Source organism: Vidua chalybeata, chromosome 3 (genome assembly GCF_026979565.1).
Source record: "Vidua chalybeata isolate OUT-0048 chromosome 3, bVidCha1 merged haplotype, whole genome shotgun sequence".
Classification (NCBI taxonomy): domain Eukaryota; kingdom Metazoa; phylum Chordata; class Aves; order Passeriformes; family Viduidae; genus Vidua; species Vidua chalybeata.
Window position 1 is genome coordinate 33,891,691 of NC_071532.1, and position 20,423 is coordinate 33,912,113.

Below are 20,423 nucleotides of genomic sequence, written 5' to 3' on the forward strand. Positions count from 1 at the left end.
CTATCAAAGCAAGGAAGTAATGTTATCAGGTGTTCCTTTGTAAAATACAAACTGAATTCCAAGCCTCCTGGCTTTGGTGGTGGCTTTGAAGTGCTAAAAAATAGAGTGCTTTATTTAATATGTATGGATACTAGATACTATGCTGAACACTTTCTTGTGTCCAAAACATCCAGCGTTAATGTAGCTTTAATGAACTCATTCCTTCAGCATTCTCACCTCTACTGGTTATTGAGATGAAACCCAGCTCCTGAATACAATGTATATGGGTATTTTACTTTTGCTCTTTAGCAACAAAGGGCTAGCTTCTCTTCTTTTTTGCAAGAAAATAAGAGGACTATGTTCATATACTATAGATTGTGAAGCTAGCCTGATGTGAAAAATTGTTTTTCTTTTTATACAATGAGAGAGAGAAAGTCATAAAATGAGAAAACTACATGAAATAATTTTACATATGGGGATAAATGCATAGAAATGGATTCAATTACATTATCATAACAAAAATGTTAGAAAAATGGTTCCCTGAAGTATTTTAATTAATAAAAAACCCACCGAATTATTACTAAACTTTAATTGAAAAATCTGCAGAAACTTGGATGGAAAGTAAAAACTGATTTTTGAAAAGAGTATCTGGGGGATGAGGATGTGATTACTAGTGATGCCTGCTTATTGCAGTCTTCTCCTTGTGTTTTTTGCTGCTACTGATGCTGGAATATAAAAATTTATTACTGAATAAGTTGTTAGTCTTAACTTGAATCTCTTAGGTGGCATCTTAGGGGAGTGTAGTCTGTACTGCTCACAGTAGAGGTATGATCTTATCCCTGTAAAATTAACCACATATGTGAAAGCTAAAACGGACTGTTTAGACTCAACTTTACAAAGAGGAAACTAAAAAGGCCAGTAGTTTCAATGTTTAATAGCATATACTGAGTATTACAGGCTTCCACATCTGTGGAGTTTCCTAAAGGGATTATATAAGAATGGGAAAATCAACCTTTTGGTGATTGGAAAGCAAGGAAAGAGGAATTGAGAACTTTGTTAACTTTTAAATAAAGTTTGTGATGTTTAATCTCATATGTTCTATTTCTTCTAGCTACGAATGTCATGGCTCATCCACGGTGTCTTGCTGGGAAATGTATCCCTGGTGCTGGTTGAGAACAAGACAGGAAAAGAGCAGAGCTGGATGTTCTGGCACTCCGAGAACAGCAAGGGTTTGGGAATATGGCAGTGGATGATCTTACCTCTCCCAGAGATACTGGATAGGTATGAGTCTTCTCCTCATTCTCCTGCATGATGATCAGTCCTGTCAGCACTAGCTATCCAGTGATGAAAATGGCCAGCATTGCTCCTGGAAGCTGTTCCCTCAAGTAGAAGTGCTTTGTCCTCTGTGAGGCATCTTCTGTTGGAAGCAGACAATGAGAATAACTGACTATTTTGGCCAAAACACACAATTTTGCAACTCCCAAGTCAAAGTCTTGGTTCAAAAACTGATTCCATGGGTAGTCTACAGCAAGGTGCTTGAACTTCCGTGTCTCCATTTCATTGACTGGGAACCACTCTCTTTGCATACCGTTCTATGTTGCACATTTGGTGCTCTCTTGTGGTTTGTTAGAGTTGGATGTGAGCTCCATAGCTGATATTTTTTCTGGGTAGCAAAGCCCCTGGTGTTCAATGTGTCTAGATCTGAGGGTGAAGAGGTAGGAAAAGAGCCTGCTGCAAAATCAGACAAGAAACCATCTGATGGATCATCCTTTGTGTTAGCTGTAGCAGAAGCTCACCTTGATAAAGAGCTGTGCCAGTCATGGCTCTATTCTGGCTTTAAGCATAGAAGGTTTATCTGGTAGCATATGTTTATTTAGAGTGTTGTTTTAGCTGTTTCTTGCCAGTTGTCTTTAAGGGAATACTCTCTTCCATTGTTTACTTTTAACATGTGATGTTTCTAGAGAAGGCACAGACATACTTCACCTCCTACTGCCCTGGCCCTTAGGCTGCAAGATGCATCTACCATCTGTGTCATGAGCACTGGTATCCCTTGTCTTTTTGGAAACCTGTGCCCTAGAAATAATGGATTTCATTAAGGGGTAGTTTGCCTTCTCAGAACTTTGAACAAACATTATATGAAAATGTCTTTTATCTTCCTGGTACTTGGGGATGCACAAAGGCTGCAAATACAGCAAGGACACCAATGCTTTGGTCCTGAATGTATAATTAATATGTGTGCATCAAAGATTTTTAAAATGCCAGCATTAAGCTTATTGTGCAGCCACTGGTAAAGCACCATTTGTAAAAATACCTGGTTACTTCATTCCCTTCAGCTGTGTTTCCTTTGAAGAATGGTTTATTTTGCCATTATTATTTATGTGATTTATTTCCTAGTGTTGCCAGGGGAATGTTTTGTACCTGAATTATTCTGTACCCTTGTACTACTGCTTTCCTTTAAATTCTCTCTGCTTGCACAGTCAGAGAGAACACTTTGATCTTAGGAGTCAGGTTAGTAGTGCTTCATGAGAAATCATGGATTCAGCTGATAACACAGTGCTGACTGTTATGTATAAGGTGCTGACACGCTTACTTCCCATTGCTTACAGAGAAAGACAGATGGGTTCCCTGAAGGAAGGGAGTTTGTTGGAGGTTAAGACATAAGCAAGGAAAACTTTGAAGTTTTGGTGTCTCTTGAAAAGTTTTTGGCCTTATTTATTCACAGAAACTGCACTATGTTAATGAATTTTTCCTCTAAGATTGATTTAATTGAAACCAATCCTTCCTGGGAAGAAAGAAGAGACTTGGAAATACTTGGAAGTACTGCAAGTATCTTTCTTACCATCTCAAAATGTATTTCTTAGGAAATGTGGACTGCTGTACAGATTAGGAAGGAATTCTATGGAAGTATGAACCAAAATGGTACTGGTGAGACTCCAGTATATAAATGGAGATAAATTACAGTTTTATTGAACTGTAAGAAGTAGTTAATTGAACACAGTGATGGTGCTGCTGAAAGCTTGCTGTGTCTGTCTTTTTCTAAGTGGTTCCTGTGTCAGAAGCTGTGAGAGTCTATGTTACAGCCACGATGTTGCAGATATTCCTACAGGAGGAGCTGAAAGTTCAAATCACCGCACAGAAGTAAAGCTCTCGAGTAAAGCACACCAGGGTACCAGTTTCACATCAAATTAAAGCACATTCCATTGTGACTGGGAAACTGAGTGGAAAGTGTTATTAATAACAAGATAATATGCTCTAAAACGGCTCAAAAGCATGCTTGTTTAAAAGCTACTTAGCCATAATTTCCATGTTTGGCTTACAGCACTTCAAAGAATCATTAGGAAGACTTCCAAGAAATTAGATCAGCTCTATCTTTAGAAACAGACATTTCTTAAATGTTTGATATCCCTCAGGCTGTTGGGAGAAATTATACTTTGGCAGAAAATCACAGCTAGAACATTTCAGGTGAATTGGCAATAACAGAAAAGAGGGAGGAGTAAGACATAGGAGTAAAATTGTGACTGAGGGATGATAGATTTATAGCTCTGTGTTAGCCTGGGCAACCTTGGACACATGCAATGACAGTTTCACCCTGTGTGATGTCTTACCTCTTCTGCTTGGACTTGAAAGAAGCTGAAGTGCTGGCACTTTACATCTTCCTGAAGTTATCTACCCGGTTTTGTTCTGGCAGATGTTAGCAGAACAATCCTGAGAGCTCATGAGTTGTGTTGATCAACAGAGTTGATGAACAGAGCTGTAACCCAACTCCAAATGCTTGGTATCTTCTGTGCATGGGGGAGGAAGGGCCAAGGGCCTGGTCAAGGATGTGCCATCAAAGCAGCTACAACTAAAGAAGCTAGCTGTGGGCAAGAGCTCCTGTAATTGTTGGATGAACGGGTTGTGCCCACCAGAGGCAAAAGGCAGCACCTCCAGAGGGGCTGCATTTCAAGTTGCCAGTGAGATATACTCAACATGAATGAACAATCCTTGCTGTGATTTGTTATCCCCTGTAGAGCCACTTACCCCTAAAGGATGCATTATCTGCAAATCAAATAACCCACACAAATTAGTGAAAGCTAGAGAAATGGTTATTTGTACTTACTGGAATTTACACATTAGTGCAATACTACAACATTTGGATTGAGGGTAGAGTAGAGAACTACCTTATTGTAAAATTGTTTTACTTGATGGAAAATTACTATTTGTTTTCCAGTGAAAAGTGATGAGCCTGTCAAGGATTGTTCTTTTTTAACTTCACAGAAATGCAAGTAGGAAACAGTCTTGAAAACTATGTTGTAGCCGGTAGTTTGGGCTTGCTTTTTGAATATATTTGCTTTTAGTTAGTACATGTAAATTTAAATTTTAGTAATGATAATGTTGTGGGAATGTGACAGCAAGAGCAAACAGAAGCCTGATGTAATTGAAGATGAATGATTTGTGTAGCTAATAATTAGACATTCTGTTAGTTAAACAGTGTGGTCAAGGTACAGCACACAGATAAAATACAATCACATGTAACTAAGTGATTCTCTGGAGCTTGCTCTAGGCTGGTGCTCATTATCACCAACACTTAGCAACTGTTTGCTACGCAGCATGAGAGGTAGAAAAGGATTAACTCTAATAGGCTGAAGCCTGACTGGAAAATTAATGCTTTAAGAAACAAGTTCTAAATTTCTTGATTTTTGCTCTCTTGATGAAGCTGAGGCCAGCCGTGTGTAGCAGCATGGCTCCTCTACCACCTGGCTGAAGTTGCCTGGAAGTAGAGTCCATGTGAGCCAGCCCAGCCCAGCTCTGGACTTTTAAGGCCTCTATTCTCTACTAACCATGTCCTTTTCTTTTAAAAGATTTCACTGTAACCTCTGTAAGGGGAATCTGGTAAAAATAGTTAATATTAATAGTAACCTGTCCCACCTCAGTGCAGTCTCATGACAGAAGAAGACTGTGTGGAAATATAAAAAGAATTTAAATGTGTTTACTGGTTAGAAAGGTTTCTTTGGTTTCCTTTCTTCTTGAGTTCAATTTTTTTGGCATTACAACATCTAAATTTTTAGCTAGTCTTTATTAGTAGTGGCCAGATGGAGGAAGAAATAAGAGGAGGCTCCTAGAAATTAAATTTTCAGTCATGAATAGCAGCACCATTTGCCTTGTCACTGATAGCAAGTCCAGGTCATGTCCTTCTAGCAGGGAAGCATGTTCAGAAAGTGAAAAACCAATTTTCTTTTGGTCCCATAGTGCTCAGAGAGCTTCAAAATTATTTTCTTGCTTATGACCTTCTCCTGAGCACAGATTGAGAATTTTATTATGTTGGAAGGGATCAGTAAGGTGACTTACCTGGAAGGCTGGGTAAGGATGAGAGCTTCCTGAAGAAGAAAGCAGAAAGGCCTACAGACAGCAGTTACCTCAGAGGGTAATATTCTCTTGCAACAAGTCAGAATTCACGTCCCAACAACTGCACTTTCTATTTTGTTTTAACTGGCCTCATTACCTATTCCAGTTTTGCTGACTTGCTGGGTTTTTACAAACTACACTGGCTCTCGTTAGGTTTTGGTTTCCATATCCACGTGGGATTCCCTTTCAGTCCATGGGAGTGACATTGTCTGCTCTGTCTGGCTCCCTCAGCAGCTCTGGTCTCAATGGCAGCCACAGCATGTGGGGAGCCTCTCTCTCATTGCAGCAGTAAAAAGAAATGGTCTTATCTCATACCCCTGTATCTCCACTGGCTGTGGCTAAGCACTCTTATTGTCCAGTAATTTTTTCTGGCATTGCTCTGTCTTTCCCTCTCACTTCTTTCAGAATTTATTTTTAAATTTCTGAGTGTCAGGTTTCCCATTTGGAAAGAAAAGGAAAAGGAAAGTTCTTAGCAATATCTTTGACCCAGAGGCCTGTTTAACTTATGTTATCCTTGAATTTTCTTCCCATTCTCTAAGAAGAAACGGGGACCCTGCACACAAGGTAGTCATGTGTCTGCCTACACATTACCACGTATATATTAATTCACAGAATATTCTGTGAATATATATTAAGTGGTCACATCTGCACCCAGATGTCTTCAGTCTGTCTTACGTCCACCCTACAAACCCAGGCTGTGTTGCCCTGAGGCCACCACACATTACTTTGTTAAAAGCAGTGAGACCAAATCACTGCTCTTCTGCCCTGTAGCATTAATTATGTCTGTCTGTGACTCCTCTGAAAGAGTTATTCTGAAAATGTTGTCCTGTGCATGTGAAAAGGAGGTTTTGGAGACAGTGTGTGCAGAGTACCTGAGACAGATTTTGTACATGCATAGTTGTCTTTAATAACATCTTTGAATCTCAATCTTTATTACTGGCTATTAAGTAACTTCCTGCATGGCAATTCTGTCACTGTAACTGAGTTTGGCTAACATGCTTATATTTCTCCAAATAATTTTATTTCCTCTAAATGCATCTTTTATCCCAAATAGTGAGTATTCCTTTGTGAAGTGAGCTAACAATGCATCATTTGTAACAGAGAAGTTAATGGGAACCCGAATGTACAAAGGTTAGTGACCTGAAATTTCTCCATTCTGTGAATACCTTAGTCTCAAGCAGGTTCAGCTGTAATTATTTTAGCTAGGTAGGGAGAGATATCATCTCCATCAGAGGCAAAACATTACCAGTTATGAAATGAGGTTTGTACATACAGACACACCATGTTCATGTCACTGCATGGGGGACTGAGTACAGAGGAGATTAACGTTCAATCTTGGTTAATAATCCCTGTCTTTTATGATCAAAAGAAAAAAAAAATAATGGTTATGAAGCTTTCCAAAATAATGGCATGAAGGCAGCTGCCTGAGTCTGGATAATGAAAACCTGAACTGTCTGTATGAGCCAGGGACAATATTTAGTTGAAATTCAGAGTAGTTACTGAAGGGAGGGAGTTGTAGAATTGGCACAAAATTAGCTTGCAGAGATCTTCAATGCAATGAGAATGAGTTTTTTATTTCCCATTCATCAGAAGAAAATAGAATACATGCAAAACCTAACATTTCTGTGCAATGAAGATGTAGGGATAGATGATGTGAGCAAAAGAGTTTGTCCTCATGGAGGCTATACCAACATAGCTGTAAATACATCTTCACACTTTTAGTTCTGCATTTCCCTCTCTAATAAGTCCCAAATATTCTGGGGAGAACCAGTCTTCTGTTAGAATCAAGAAAAAAAAAGTAATCAAAAAGAACGAGCTGAACAGAAAACCCAGGGTGATGTGACTAAGCTCAAATACTGACCACACTGAAATAAAACCCAAGATTCAAAATACCTGAGGAGTGGCAGAGGTTACAGACCAGAAGCTTTGATGCTGTTCTCTTTTGGTCAGATTTAACTGAGTTAAATTATGCTTTCAAAGAACTGTTCATCTGGATTGATATTTCACAGATGGGACCAAAGATACAAACCAAAAAAAGCTCATTTTGTGTCATTTCTTATCTGTGACTTAAATATTTGAGCAGTGGTCACCCTTGAGTGGTTTCTGAATGTATTTAAAATTTGTGTCCTTCAAACAGAGGAGCTGATGTTCCCCAGAGAGGAGATTGAAAGGAGGAGAGGGAGGGTGTCCTCCTGGTACAGTATTTGCCTCAAACAGAATTTGTTTTTAAAAGGCCTTTGTATGTTTTTGCTTTCACAGCTCAGCTAACACTCAACTCTGCAGGGTGCAACTTGTACTTCTCAATCGTTACACATCTAAGGAATCCTCTCTCTAGCTAAGCTCCAGGTTGAGTAGGGCAAAAGGAGACAGTTAAGAAGTCATTTCCACCAGTCTTCAAGTCATAATTTTTCTAATATCCAAGTCATTAAAGTGTTTCATAGCTGTCATACTTTCAATCCTGTGAAGAAATCTAGCTTACAAACACAGACTTATCTGATGAGGATCTGGCTTCCCTATGAAGAAATTGCAGGGATTTATTAATCCACAAAGTTGACAAACAAAGACAAACTTGCCAGCAGTAATTTGGCTGCTCCTGTATAATTGCCTTCAGGAATGTTCTTTCCTGGCCATTCACTGCAGCATCTGTGTTTGCAGTGGGTGTGTCTGTGCATGGCTGTGGACCAGTATCTGTGCTGTGCTGGGGGCAGTGGAGATACAGGGTGTGCAGGCAGCATTACCCCTCTTTGATCTGTGCACAAACAGCAGTTTGTGGTGATTGTCACCTCAGCGTCGTTCTGAGTCACTGCAGTAACTGCTGCTGCTGCTCCAGTGTCAGCTCCCACCAAAGTCAGAGGGAGTTAGTTCATTGGTTTCAGGGATCAAACAGAAAGGAAAAAAAAAAAAAAAAAAAAAAGAGAGGGAGCAAGGGAATGAGATTGTCTGTGGGGTTTTTTTCCATCTCACTGATGTGTGACATTTCCATCTTGAGTTTTGATTAAATTTCCCTTAATTAGCCCATTAAGCTAAAGCCACCAAAGCTAATGATTGAAATGTTGGTTAACTGATGATGTTTTTTCAATGGAATTTGAAAGACATCATATTTCTAAATTAATAGTGGCATTAAACAAGGGAAGATAAAATGATGAACTATTTGTTGCAGAAATGCTGGTCTCAAGAGAAGGTTCGTACTGAAATTGCTTTCGTGTTAGCAAAAAATAAGATTAATAGGCAACCCAAGCAACACTGATGGTCCTAATAGTGTTCAGCATTCACAGAATTTTTGTATTTTGGAGGCATTTCTGTAATTTTTTTTCAGCCCCGATGAACTTGTGGAAATTTCTCAAGAGTTCTGGTCCCGGTGCTCCTGCAGGTGAAATCAGCAAAGCTATCTCTTAACTTGAATGAACTGTAAATAGAAGTAAAAAGCACCCTATTGCATTCTGATATGGGCATGTTACAAGGCACTCCCTTCAACGACAGAAATACTGGTTTGTATCATGCCTTCAAGGTCTTAGGAGCTGAACATTTGATAATTCTCATAAGAACAACCCTTTATTGACTGAAGAGGCACGACATGAAAAGTGCATCAATGCATAACACCTTGGAGCATGAATCTTAGGAAATTGCCTGAAGATATTTTTAGAAGTGCTTCATTGCCTGAAGGCAGAAAGAAGGTGCATTGTAGTCTTTCATGAGGTATCTGTCTCTTATGCTCCCTGAGCTAAAGTCTGCAGTACTGGAGGGAAAAGCTGAAAGAGAGCAATTGCTTGCAGCCTCAGTTTAACACCTTACAAACACAAATTCACATCAAAGTGTCCCTGTCTGCAAGTGGCATTTAGTGTGCACCCTGAGGAAATAGGGTGAGGCTCAAATGCACCAGACTTGGTCCCTTCAATGCAGCACCGATGGTCACTGTGTGCAGGGCATTGATTTCCACACAGAGCCATCTGAAAGACCTGCAGCTGAGCCAGGTTCCACTCTACCTCTTCCTGGGCATTTCAGCAGCACACAACAGGGAAGGAAAGCTTCTGCTGAGCTACAGTCTGTATTTTCCAGCCTGAAGTAGGTGCTGGTTCTCCATAACACACCAGAATGTGACCTGTGGTGCTTTAGGACCTGTTTCACACACAGCTCAGTCATCTCTGTTGCTGGCATTGTGACATGTAGGAAAAAGTAGATTCAGAGCCCATTGTGTGTGTCCAACAGCTTTTGTTTAAGTCTTGTATTGCATGTCTCAAACTGAACAGCTAATGTTTATGCTAGAGCCTGTAATTTCATTTGAAGTGTTGTGGTATATCAGCTGTAGAGCAAATGAGGGAGGGAGACAGGGGGAAGGCAGCCAATTCAGTCAGAAGCCAATTTAATATCCAAGGATTTTATGTTCCCTTCTGTTCTCCTCCTAGACATAACCACAAGGGGTTTCAGGTATCCCAACTAAGAACTGTGAGACTGCTGGCAGCATCAGGCTGCAGTTGCACTTTTTATGGATTTGGGAAGGCTAAAAATATGCTTTTGTGATATTCAGACTTGTATGGATGGAGCTGCCACCTTTTGAGCTGATAAAGATGGATCATTTAGCAAGGAAAATTGTGTCTTGCAATTTGGAGTTGCCTTTGATGCTAGGTATACTTTTCCTTCACCACATCCACTATTATTTGTGTCAGTCCCCTGGTCTTTCATGGCAGCTGCTCATGTCTTTAGAACATAAAAAGTCAGTGTTAGAGAAGTCTCTCCATATCTGCAATGCATCTCTCCAAGGAGTGAGAAATTTCAGTGTTGGAACATCATTGCTTTTCTTTACCAGAAATAAAGGAGGAACATCATAACTATAGAAATCTTTTCTGTTGTGAATGGACTATGGTGTGTTCTAAACCTTTTGCACCTTTTGGAGGCTGACAGGAGTTTTTCTGGTTGGAGTTTTTACTTTGGTCATGTCAGCTTTTCTGACTCTGTGCCCAGCTGTAGCTTAGCAAGAGCACCAATTGCAGAAGACGATGACACTCCAATCTACATATCCTCAAAATATCCTCACAAATATCTCTGGGGTCTGTTTTAGCTTTTGCTAAACCTCACTGTCCCCTCTGGAAAGCTGCCCTGCTGTCGGAGGACAACATGGAAGTTGGGTGCATTTGCTGACAGAGTCAGGAGTCTCAGTCAAAATCCACATTGAAAACACAGGAATATGCTGTCCCACAGTAAATATGCACATGACCAGGGCAGCTTCACTGGAATTTTAGTTTTGAGGTTGGCTTGCTGGTAAAGGAGAGGTAGTATTTAGAAACAGTAGGAATCACCAAGAGTAATATAAGAATGCTAATAACCTACACAAAGCTGAGAGAAAATATTTTAGACCCAGTGTCATGCAGAAAGGACTAGAGTCTTTGAGACGAAAAGAAATTCTGCTAGTGTTTAGATCCTTGCTGCAAGGAAGAGACAGGATTTCTAAAGCCTTTTGAAATAAATAGGGGTGCTCCTCAAAAATGCCTTGTTCTGTCATATTTTTCTTGTCTGAACTGAAACACCTGCAAGAATTCACATTCTGACTGAGCATTTATCTCTAAAATATAGAGCAGGAAGCACCAGCAATAGATCTACATTAAAGAAACCCACGAATGGTTTAACTTCTGCTGGTGTAAAACATCAAGATACAACAGAGAATGAGGTTTAAATAATATTTCATATTCACTTGCAGCTTGTTCTACATCACAGGATTGTTTCTTGTTTTTATAGTCTTGATGCAACCTCTGAGCATTTTATCTGACTGCTGAGCTATGGTTGGCTGCTTTCAGAAATTTTTCTCTTTCCTAAGCAGAGTATTATGATTTTATGTGGCAGATATGCATTGAGAGAACATGAACTTGCTAAGCTAGAGAAAACCTAAATCCATGAGTACACAAAATTAATGCGTGGTCAATGTACTGTCAGATTTGAAGTATTTGGTTGTGGATAAGTTTTGTTCTTCCTGTTGACTTGTAATATCACTGAGCGTGAATTTGCAATGATCTTTCTTCTGGTAATGTAAGAGTGGCATAACTTCCCAGCAAAAGCCAGCTTTCCTTAAATCAGGAAGCAATTTAAGGCAAACCTCCTCAGCTTCTCTAAGGAGATAATGAGTTCTGCTCTTCCTGTGGACTACTCAGTTTCAGTTCCTCTCTTGTGACTGCCAGGGCTGTTAGACACCCTTTGCTCCCTACACAGCACATCAGTAACAAATACTTTCTAAAATTGGTTCAGCCATTGATTGTCAGTTCCTTTTAAGAACTCCAAATTACTCCAGGAGCCCTGCCTACATATTTTTCTTAACACTTTAGGGTGTAAATCACTTGTGAGAATAAAACCTCTTAGGGGTCTGTTTGGTTGGTTGACTTTTTATTTGTCCCAGAATCCAGGGGACTTTGTTTTCTGACAACATGCATACACACACTTCTGCTTCCTTCAGGTTGTTTGTCTGGAGGGAAGAGGGGCAATATTCTCTAATTCTATCCACCTATATTACTGTATAGCTCCCCTCCTCAGATCATCTTTCCTTGTTAGAAGTGAGGATGCTTTCTCTATCAATTTAATATTTTTATATGTGAAAAGTTTTTTTCCGCCATTCAAAAGCTGCTTTAATTGTGAAGAGCTCTGAATTTCATGTTCTTTAGCAGAATTTAATCCCATTTTTTCCAATTTGTGCAGGTTTTGGTTTCAGATCACTGCTTCATGGGAAGAAGGCTCTGATGCCATTATTGCTTTTGACAATGTCTCCCTTAGTCTGGACTGTTATTTAACAAGTAAGTTTTCCTTTTATCTGCAAGTGACTTGTCTTTTATTTGCCATGTAATTGAAATTTGGAAACCGTGGGGACCGGGCTGGGTGTCATTATCTTCAAAAGACTCTTGAAAGGTAAAGGTCTGTGTCAGAAATCACTGTGCTTAGGCAGAGGACCCTGTTCAGGTGAACCTCTTACTGCTGGAGCCGAGAGGGGAGCGGGTTCCCAGTTTGGCATAAGTGGGTAGTGAGACATAGGGTGTGGGAGATCAGCTTCCAGCTGAGGCAGAACCATCACCTGTCCAGCCAGGCTGATGCAGAAGCTAGTCTGTGATTATAGATTTCGACATGACCTGGTTTGCTGTGTGACAGTTATCAGAATGAATGACAGTTGGACACTGGCTGGGAAAAGACAGGCATCCTATGATTGACACTAACTTTGCAATAACATTGGGCACAATACTCCAGTTAAATTAGAGCAAGGTTATTTTATTTAGACTGATGTGCATTTAAGTCTGAATCAGAAACTAGGATCTTCACACTCTACTGCTCTGGGGAAAAATTTGGATTCTGATCCTGGCTTTGTGATTGACTGGCCTCTAGAATACGTCCAGATTATACCTCTGACGGCACATGTAGATTTTTATTAAATATTTGTGTCTGACTCATCTTTCATAATCTCATGCATTCTGAATTGCTTAATTTGTAAATGTGTTCAATGATCTGTCACTCCGTACCTCAGACCAACAACTTTCATGAGGGCTGGAGAATTGCTGCTCTGAACAAATTAAACTTCTGCCTTGGGCTGAGCAACAGAACTTAAGTACATCCTTTCTTCTACTCTTGAAGCTTCAACCTCTGTAGCCCTGTTTGGACTGAACACCTCTAAACCACTTCTGCAGTCAGAATGTTTCATCTGCTTTGTGTTACGTTAATTTGCATTGCCTGGGGCATGAGTCTCTCCATTTATGCAGTAATACCTCTTGGGTTCTGTGCAATATACCTCAAGTTACAGTATTCAAAGAGTCTTAAAATTAGGATAGAATTAAAGAAAATTCCTCCTGCTTTTACTGGCTAAAAAAATTTTATAGCAGTTGCTAAAGATTGTTTTCTGTATTTCTGCTTTGTGTCTTCTTTCACTTAATGTTTTGCCTACCACTCATTCCTGTTTATTTTCCTTTTGTCTCAGTTCTGTAACAAGAATGGAAAGTAAATCTGCCCATTTCTTTTAATAATGTTATACACTGTGACTGCAGGCTCTTATTCTCAGCACAGAAGTCTGCAGCCCTTATTTTAGGTTCAATTTTGGATTACATAGTGACTCAGTCGCTCTCAGCCATAAACCAATCTGTGATTTCTTGTTTTCTAGTCAGTGGAGAGAAGACACCTCGAGGTACCACTCCAGACTCAAACAATTTGCTCACCAGTAGAGGTGGCCAGAAGAAGTTTGGATGGGAACAAAAGCTCCTAGGAAATCTTCAGCTCAGCAGTGCCCCCTTTTCTGATCCAGCAGGTAAATCTGAGAAGTATCATCAGATAGGAGAGATTTCCAACTAGCACAGATTTCATTTAGATGTGGCTAAATGCATTTTTTTCCCCCAAAGCCTTTTTTTAGAGCTTTTCCCAAGTGCCTTGGAAATAACACAACACATGCTCTAGAAAGGAATTACCTTTAGCTGCTAACTGTAACTTGATTTTAACTGTAACAGACTGCAAGCTGGTGAAAGAACCAGAGGGGGCCTCTTGAAGTAAAACTTGAGTTTAAACTGTAAGATAAGTGTGTTTGGTGTCATGGTCATCTAAATATTGGCAGAAATCAAAGTGAAGTGTCCAGATTGACTGAGTTTAGCATTTATTAACCTGAACACCCAACTCTAGTTGATATAGACTTGGTTTGAACTAACACAGCCTCACTTTTTCAGTAAATATTCACTGTCCATTTGAAACAGTACAGTACTGGACTTAGTTAGAAATGTCAGTCTTGTATGTTCATGTTACTTTATTCTCCCCTACCCTTCAGCTCCTCTTTCCAACCTTCTGTAATTGTGTGAGCCAAATAGATGCAAGAGTTCCCATCCCTGCCTTCACCCTCCCATCGCTGTCTCCCAAATGTTTTCCTCTCTCCTATCCCAGGCTTTCCCACATATTCACAATATCTGTTTTGGGCCTTAAAGGTGTATTTCCATTTGAATCTGCTTCCTTCCCTCCCTCCTTCTTGCCAGCCTCTCTTCCTAACTGGTTCAAGCAGCCACAACCTCCAACCTACCTGGGCCAGCAGGGCTGACCATGGAAGTGAGGGGTGGCTACAGGAGAGACAAGTGCTTATTACAACTGCAACCCTCAGCACCGTGTGCAGCTGTTTCTCCTCAATTAGGGCAGCTACTTACCTGCCAATTTGAAATACCACCCCTCTTAAGTTAGAGAGCAGGGCTGATAAATGCCTCCTTTGCTCTGTCAGCCTAGGGTTTTGTTCCTGCTGCCTCCTCTCCCACTCTTCTGCCTAAGAAGAGTTCTTTGCATCTGTTCTTTTCTTGGTTGTGTCTCACTTTGCTGTCTGCAGTGTTCTGTTGACGTGTATGGACTAACAGTGTTAGCTCTGATGCTGGCAGCAGTCTGGTCAGTGTGGCCAAAAGCCCCAGAGAGCCCTCAAAGTCTCCCTGAAAAGCTGGATCCGTGAGCCCACTCCATGCTGCCACAGCAGGGCAGCTGCTGCCGCCTGAGCTCTCTTGTGAAGTGAGCTCTGGCAGCAGAGGCTGAGGGGACAGCCTGCAGGGTCAGCTGAGTTGCCATCACATGGAGTTTACTGATATTTTATGCCCTGAGCATCACACAGCAAGAAAAGTGCAGAAGCACTGTCAGGAGCCTCAAGAGAGTCAGACAAAGGCAATGAGCCTGTATGAGAGGATGCTGGGCTGGGTGAAGCTGCACTTCAGCTGTAAAGGTTCTGTTTAGCTCACACACAGATGCTGTGTGTGAGCTTGGGCTGTCACAAAGGTATAATTTACAAAAGTATCTTTATATGTTCTCTTTGAAGATCTTTGAAGTCCTCCCTTCAATATCTGTATCTCTGTTTCCTGCCTGTAAGTGGAGTTGTCTTTTAAGTGCTCTCAGTATTGCTCTTGGGTCAGTGATCTCATGGTAGGATCTGTAGGCAGGGGTAGATTATGGATTTCTGGCTGACTTTCTGCAGGTGGTGACGTAGTTTCCTAAGGCAGCTATACATTTCCTTCCAGGGTACCTACTGTTTTAGCAACAGGAAAAAAATTAGATTTTAGATGCAAGTTAATGTAAAGTGTGCATGGGCTAGAAATCCTGTGGCTGTAATTTTTGGTGAGAATTTTGTTATTTCCTACTTGTCGCTAGACTTGACATCATCTAGCTCTTCTGCTCCCTGTCCTATCTGAGGAATTCAATTTAAAGAAAAGCTTGGATAGTAGAAATAAAGGGAATCAGATTGCATGAGGGTAGAAGAGAAGGTCACTGAGGTACTTCAAGCAATTAAAATAATTTGTGATGACCTTGGGGTGAAAATTCAAGGCAATTCCAATCTAAAACAGCTTGCCTATTTTCTGGGCTTTATCCTTGGTCTTGTTCACAGTCTGTCTAAAATTGTCTCTAGCCCTTGGGGTTTGAAATTACTCCTACAGCAATTTTCTCCCCTTGTGCCCTCAGAGTAGACAGGGCAGAAACAGAGAAGCTGAGTAGCAGCTTCTTGCAGTGAAAGCCATTGCATTTCTGAGGGTCTCTGCAGCACCAAATTCTCTTTTTCCTTTGTGTTGCTGAGCCCTGCTTGCTGTCAGGAAATGCTGCAGATGCTTGTTTGGTCCCTGGGCTATGTATTTTACCCGGTTTTAATCTTGTTTCTTTCTGCATCTCGTAATGCATTTAAGAAACCTCAGGCTGAGTCTGAGAAGGCCTTTCCTTTGATGGGCACATATTTACTGTTGTGTGAGTGAGCCAACAGCATCAGCATACCCTGAAGTCCCAAAGACTGCACTGACCAATATGAGCTCAGCTAAAAGTAATTACAGTTAATAGGATCCTTAACTTGTGTGATGCATCGCATACTATAATATTTCCTTCTTAAGAAGTCTTACTAAAACAAAGAACTGTGTTCCTAAAGCTGATGAGACAACAGGATAATAAAATGCCCTCCCTAAGTCCCCAGGCCTGCTCAGCCTTCACACCAGGAGCTACAGTCTGAAAGACAGGTAGCACTTTGTTTACACAACATTAAATCCAAACAAGCTCAGTTGTTTCCAAGGGCAGGGGCTCTCCACTTGCTCCTTTGTATCTGAGCACAGCCTTTATACACATCTGCTGCTTTTACTGCATTTTCAGCAGAAGTGCTGGTTGGCACCACCAGCCCCCCTGTCCTCTCTGTTCTCAGGCCCTGTACCTACTGACTTGTTTCTTCAGCCTTGCTGCTGTTGGTCGTGGCTCAGAGTGCCTCCAGGTCATGCACACTGGAGACTCAAAACACACCATACAGCCACGCTGTCAAACACCCTAAAGCTTCCAGAAATGTGTTACCCATTGCAGTGTGTCTCACCTGGGATAATGAACACACTGGGTAGAATAAGACCTGAAATGTCTACAACTAATGTGGTGTTGTTGCTCTCTCAAGTTCCTTGATGACCAGGACCAACACAGAAAAATTCCTGTGGTTTTCAAATCACACAGCTACTTGCAGTGCAAGGGGGCAATTAGATAGATGTTCACAGGGCAGTGCAAATGCTTTCCTTTTCAATTAACTAATAATGTGTTACTTGCTGGAATACCAGCTTCTTGCTGAAAGGTTGCAGGTGAAACTTGATTCTAGAAGCAGCCTGGAAAAACAGTTGTAACAACGTCTGCATATGCCAGAAGATTGAATCAGCTTTAATGGAACCAGGATTTTTCAATGAGATGGTTAAATCTGTACAAAAGGCTCAGTGCTGTTCATTCTGCTGTAAACCCAGGCTTACTTTGGCTTTGGTTTTAAATTGGTTAGGTATTAGATTAAGTAAAACTGAAAGCTTCTCAAACCATACTATCATTCAACTACCAATTAAAAAGTCAATTTATATCAAACCAATGCAATTTCCTTTTATACACAAGGCTAGAATATGGGAAATTCGGGCACATAAAGATACAGTGAGCAATAATGAGGAACTTGAGGTAAACAAATTACTATCACAGAAGCTGAAGGAGACAAAATAGGATTCTCAGTAGGCAAAAGGAGATAACAAGACACAGAGCAATCAAGCTTTAATTAAAGATTTCTGGTGCTTCTGAATAGGCTTTAAATACCATGAGGATAGCCTCTCTTTTGATGTTTCAGCTTCTCTTCTGTCCCACTGACAACTTATTTGTGTCAGGGCACACATTACAGAACTGGCATGTTGTGCAGTGTGCAAAAATACTAACCTTTTCTCCCCTCAAATCTTGCATTGTTTTGTCCCTTCTGCTCTGCACATCCACCAGCCATTGTGCAGCCCTGGTTTCTTGCATGGAAACTTCCATAAAACCATTTTCTCACCCAGACTGGGTTACTGTTTTCCTCCAGTCTCTTCCCCACAGCATTTAGTGGTTGCACAGATTTTGTGTTTTCCATCAGGGAGAGTCCTGTTTTGAGTACTTCCATGGCTGTTTCTCGGAAGAACCCTCAGTCACATTAGTTAATCAGATGAAGGAGCTGAAAGGGACAGCGGAGCAAGTATTAAGTAAAAGAAAATTACATTTGGTTGCTCTTTGTATGCAATTATACTAACTGAACTGTTGGTATAATGCAATAAAGGTATCTGCAGAATTGTATTTTTGTATTATGCATCAATTAACACAGTAAATAACAGCCCAGTGCCCCCCCCTCCAACAAAAGTAACATTCTGAACAGAGATGGAAATGTTCAGACACAACGGAGGGATCTCACAATATGTAGGTATGAATTTCTTTATTGCAGTGTTTACACTTGCTTTCTCTGTAGGATTGAAAATAGCAACGGTGCAATGCTGAAAATCAGCATGCAACCACATACAACCTAGCAAAGTTGAATTGGCATAATTGCTCTCTAGAGTTATTCATGCACTTGAAATAACAGGGCAATTCACAGGTTTTAGACCTACATTTCAAAGCCACTCACTCTTAAGAATGGCAGTTTAAATTGTACACAAATTGCTGTAAATCTCAGAAAATGTTTTTAAATAATTTTTCTGCCTCCATCCAACTTGGTCTTTGTTACCTAACATGCATTTCTACCATCCTTTGTAATTATGAGCAAAAAAAAATTCCAAAAAAGGTTGGTAGTGTGTATCACTTAACACCCTTTATGGAAAATTCTTTGTGAATCATAAAAGGGAAAAGAAATTCATTTTGTTCATGCTGCTTTGTCAGTGCCTGGTTTCAGAAAGTGGCAAGAAACAAGGCATTCTCATTGCTGTCCAAAGCCAGTAGTGCTCTTACCCTCTTACACTGGCCACAATTTCCTACAAGAATGCCCTGATAGTGTTCATAGTGTTCCTTATTTATAAACACTTAAGAAAAATCTAAAGCATGAATCAAGCTTTTGAGTATTTATTTGAAATGATACTCAGGATCGATCTGGCATATGTTTGTCATCACTGCAGATGCTCCTCCTGTTGAACTGAAAGACATATCCAAGTGCTCCACTGCTGCCCTCATTTAGGAAATAAAGATAGAAACAGTAACTCCAGAAAGAGTGGAAAAGCCAACCTCTCTTAGTCTAGCCATACCTCAGTAACTGGTTCTCATATTGCTGACAAGACTCACTAATTTCTATGATCATTTTATATCCCCTTAATACCATTTTGTAGACACACTTAACAGATATGGGACTGTGATTGTGAGCACAACCTAGTTCTGCCATTTACCATCATCTTTCAACCCCTGCCCCATTAATCTCTGACAAATTCAATCCTGGGAAAGGTAATAATCTCCAATTACTGCTGATAGAACACTGTTAAACAGCAGAACCCAAAGCAAAATTGAAATCCTTACCTCACTGAGCATGTTTCTTATATATGCTTGTAGTGTATTTTGCCTACAGGCTTCCAGCATGGACCAGCCCTGGAATTACTGGTATAACAGCCCTGGAATAACTGAGATTGCTCATGCACTGAGTAAAATCTACAGCTCTCCACACAACCCATGGTGCCAGTGGCAGGCAAATGTTAGTGAAGATTATTGTGGGCAGTTTCCTGTAAGCCTCTGATTTCCCATATTGGCCAAATATTGCCAGGCAAGGGAAGCTTGTGGAAGTTTTTACAGGTAGATGAAGCAAACATTTCACTTGGTCATGGCATCGAGCTTGATGACATCTGCCTGAAAAGAAGAGGTAAAATGGACCCTGTGAGGAAGAATTAATAGCATCCAAAAGTTTAGCCACTGGGGTTCTTATGCCTCTGAAACATGAGAATTTATAGCACTTAATAATGTGGATTTTTACTCTCTTGGAAGCAGAAATAGCCTTTTGGTCTGAATAGAGGTTGTCACAGCAAGTTACACAAACTGTCTACATATTGTTTTAAAGCATTGATGCATTTCACTATCACATTACTCTAGGTTCCAAAACAAGCCAAGTACCATGGTGCTTGGTTGGCAATTTCCTCAAATCACAAAAGTTTTGCTTGGCAGTGGGTTTAAACTAGGTTCAAACCAGCTTGATTTGACAAATGCCAGTTAATATGTTTAGACCCTTGAGGTATAGCCAGAATGCCTCTGTCTGTTTTGTTGCATGGAGTTCATGTGCTGTACATGGGCCAAGGAAATTGCTTTCTATGTTAGAAATACAAATGTGCCTTAGGCTTTGCTCCATGGTTTTCTCTTCAGTGATGCTGGTTGTTATTTGCAACAGTGCCTGCAGCAGCATTGCCTAGGGCTGCAAGTAGTATCAGAGCTTCAAACAAATCAGTCATTTTAAGTCTTGTGGGGTTTTGTTCATTTTGTTTTCCAAAGGACATCACTCCCCTCTTGCTGTGGCTGAAATCCAGCACCTTGATTGCTGTGCATTTCATATATCTAGACAAATTGTGTGAAACCTAGAATTTTTGTTGTGCAAATGGATGAGAGACTGTGTGTGTAAATATATCAATCTGTGAATTCATTACAGAAAGAAAAGTTATGAAGGAAGAAATTTTTTTCCAATTGTTTTAATAGAGCCCAAAAGACTTCTTTTTTTTTTCAAAATATTGCTTCTGGGACCTTGCCAGTGTGTTGGGGAGCTTGCCAAGGAGCAGGAGGGCAGGTGAGTGGGTGAACAGGCAGAAACTTAATGTTCCCTCTGCCATGTTTCTTTTAAAGGGGAGGATTCT

General features: G+C 40.5%; 1 protein-coding gene across 1 annotated transcript in view; it reads left to right on the forward strand.

The window, feature by feature from the left end:
- Positions 1 to 1,141: 1,141 nt before the first annotated feature.
- The window catches only part of ALK (ALK receptor tyrosine kinase), a 68,597-nt gene continuing 49,315 nt past the window's right edge, over positions 1,142 to 20,423 (forward strand). Inside the window, exons 1-3 of the mRNA XM_053938901.1 lie at positions 1,142 to 1,260; positions 12,043 to 12,137; positions 13,484 to 13,627. Of these exons, the coding sequence (XP_053794876.1) occupies positions 1,181 to 1,260; positions 12,043 to 12,137; positions 13,484 to 13,627 (319 nt within the window). The 5' untranslated portion in view covers positions 1,142 to 1,180. The remainder of the gene's footprint in view (positions 1,261 to 12,042; positions 12,138 to 13,483; positions 13,628 to 20,423) is intronic.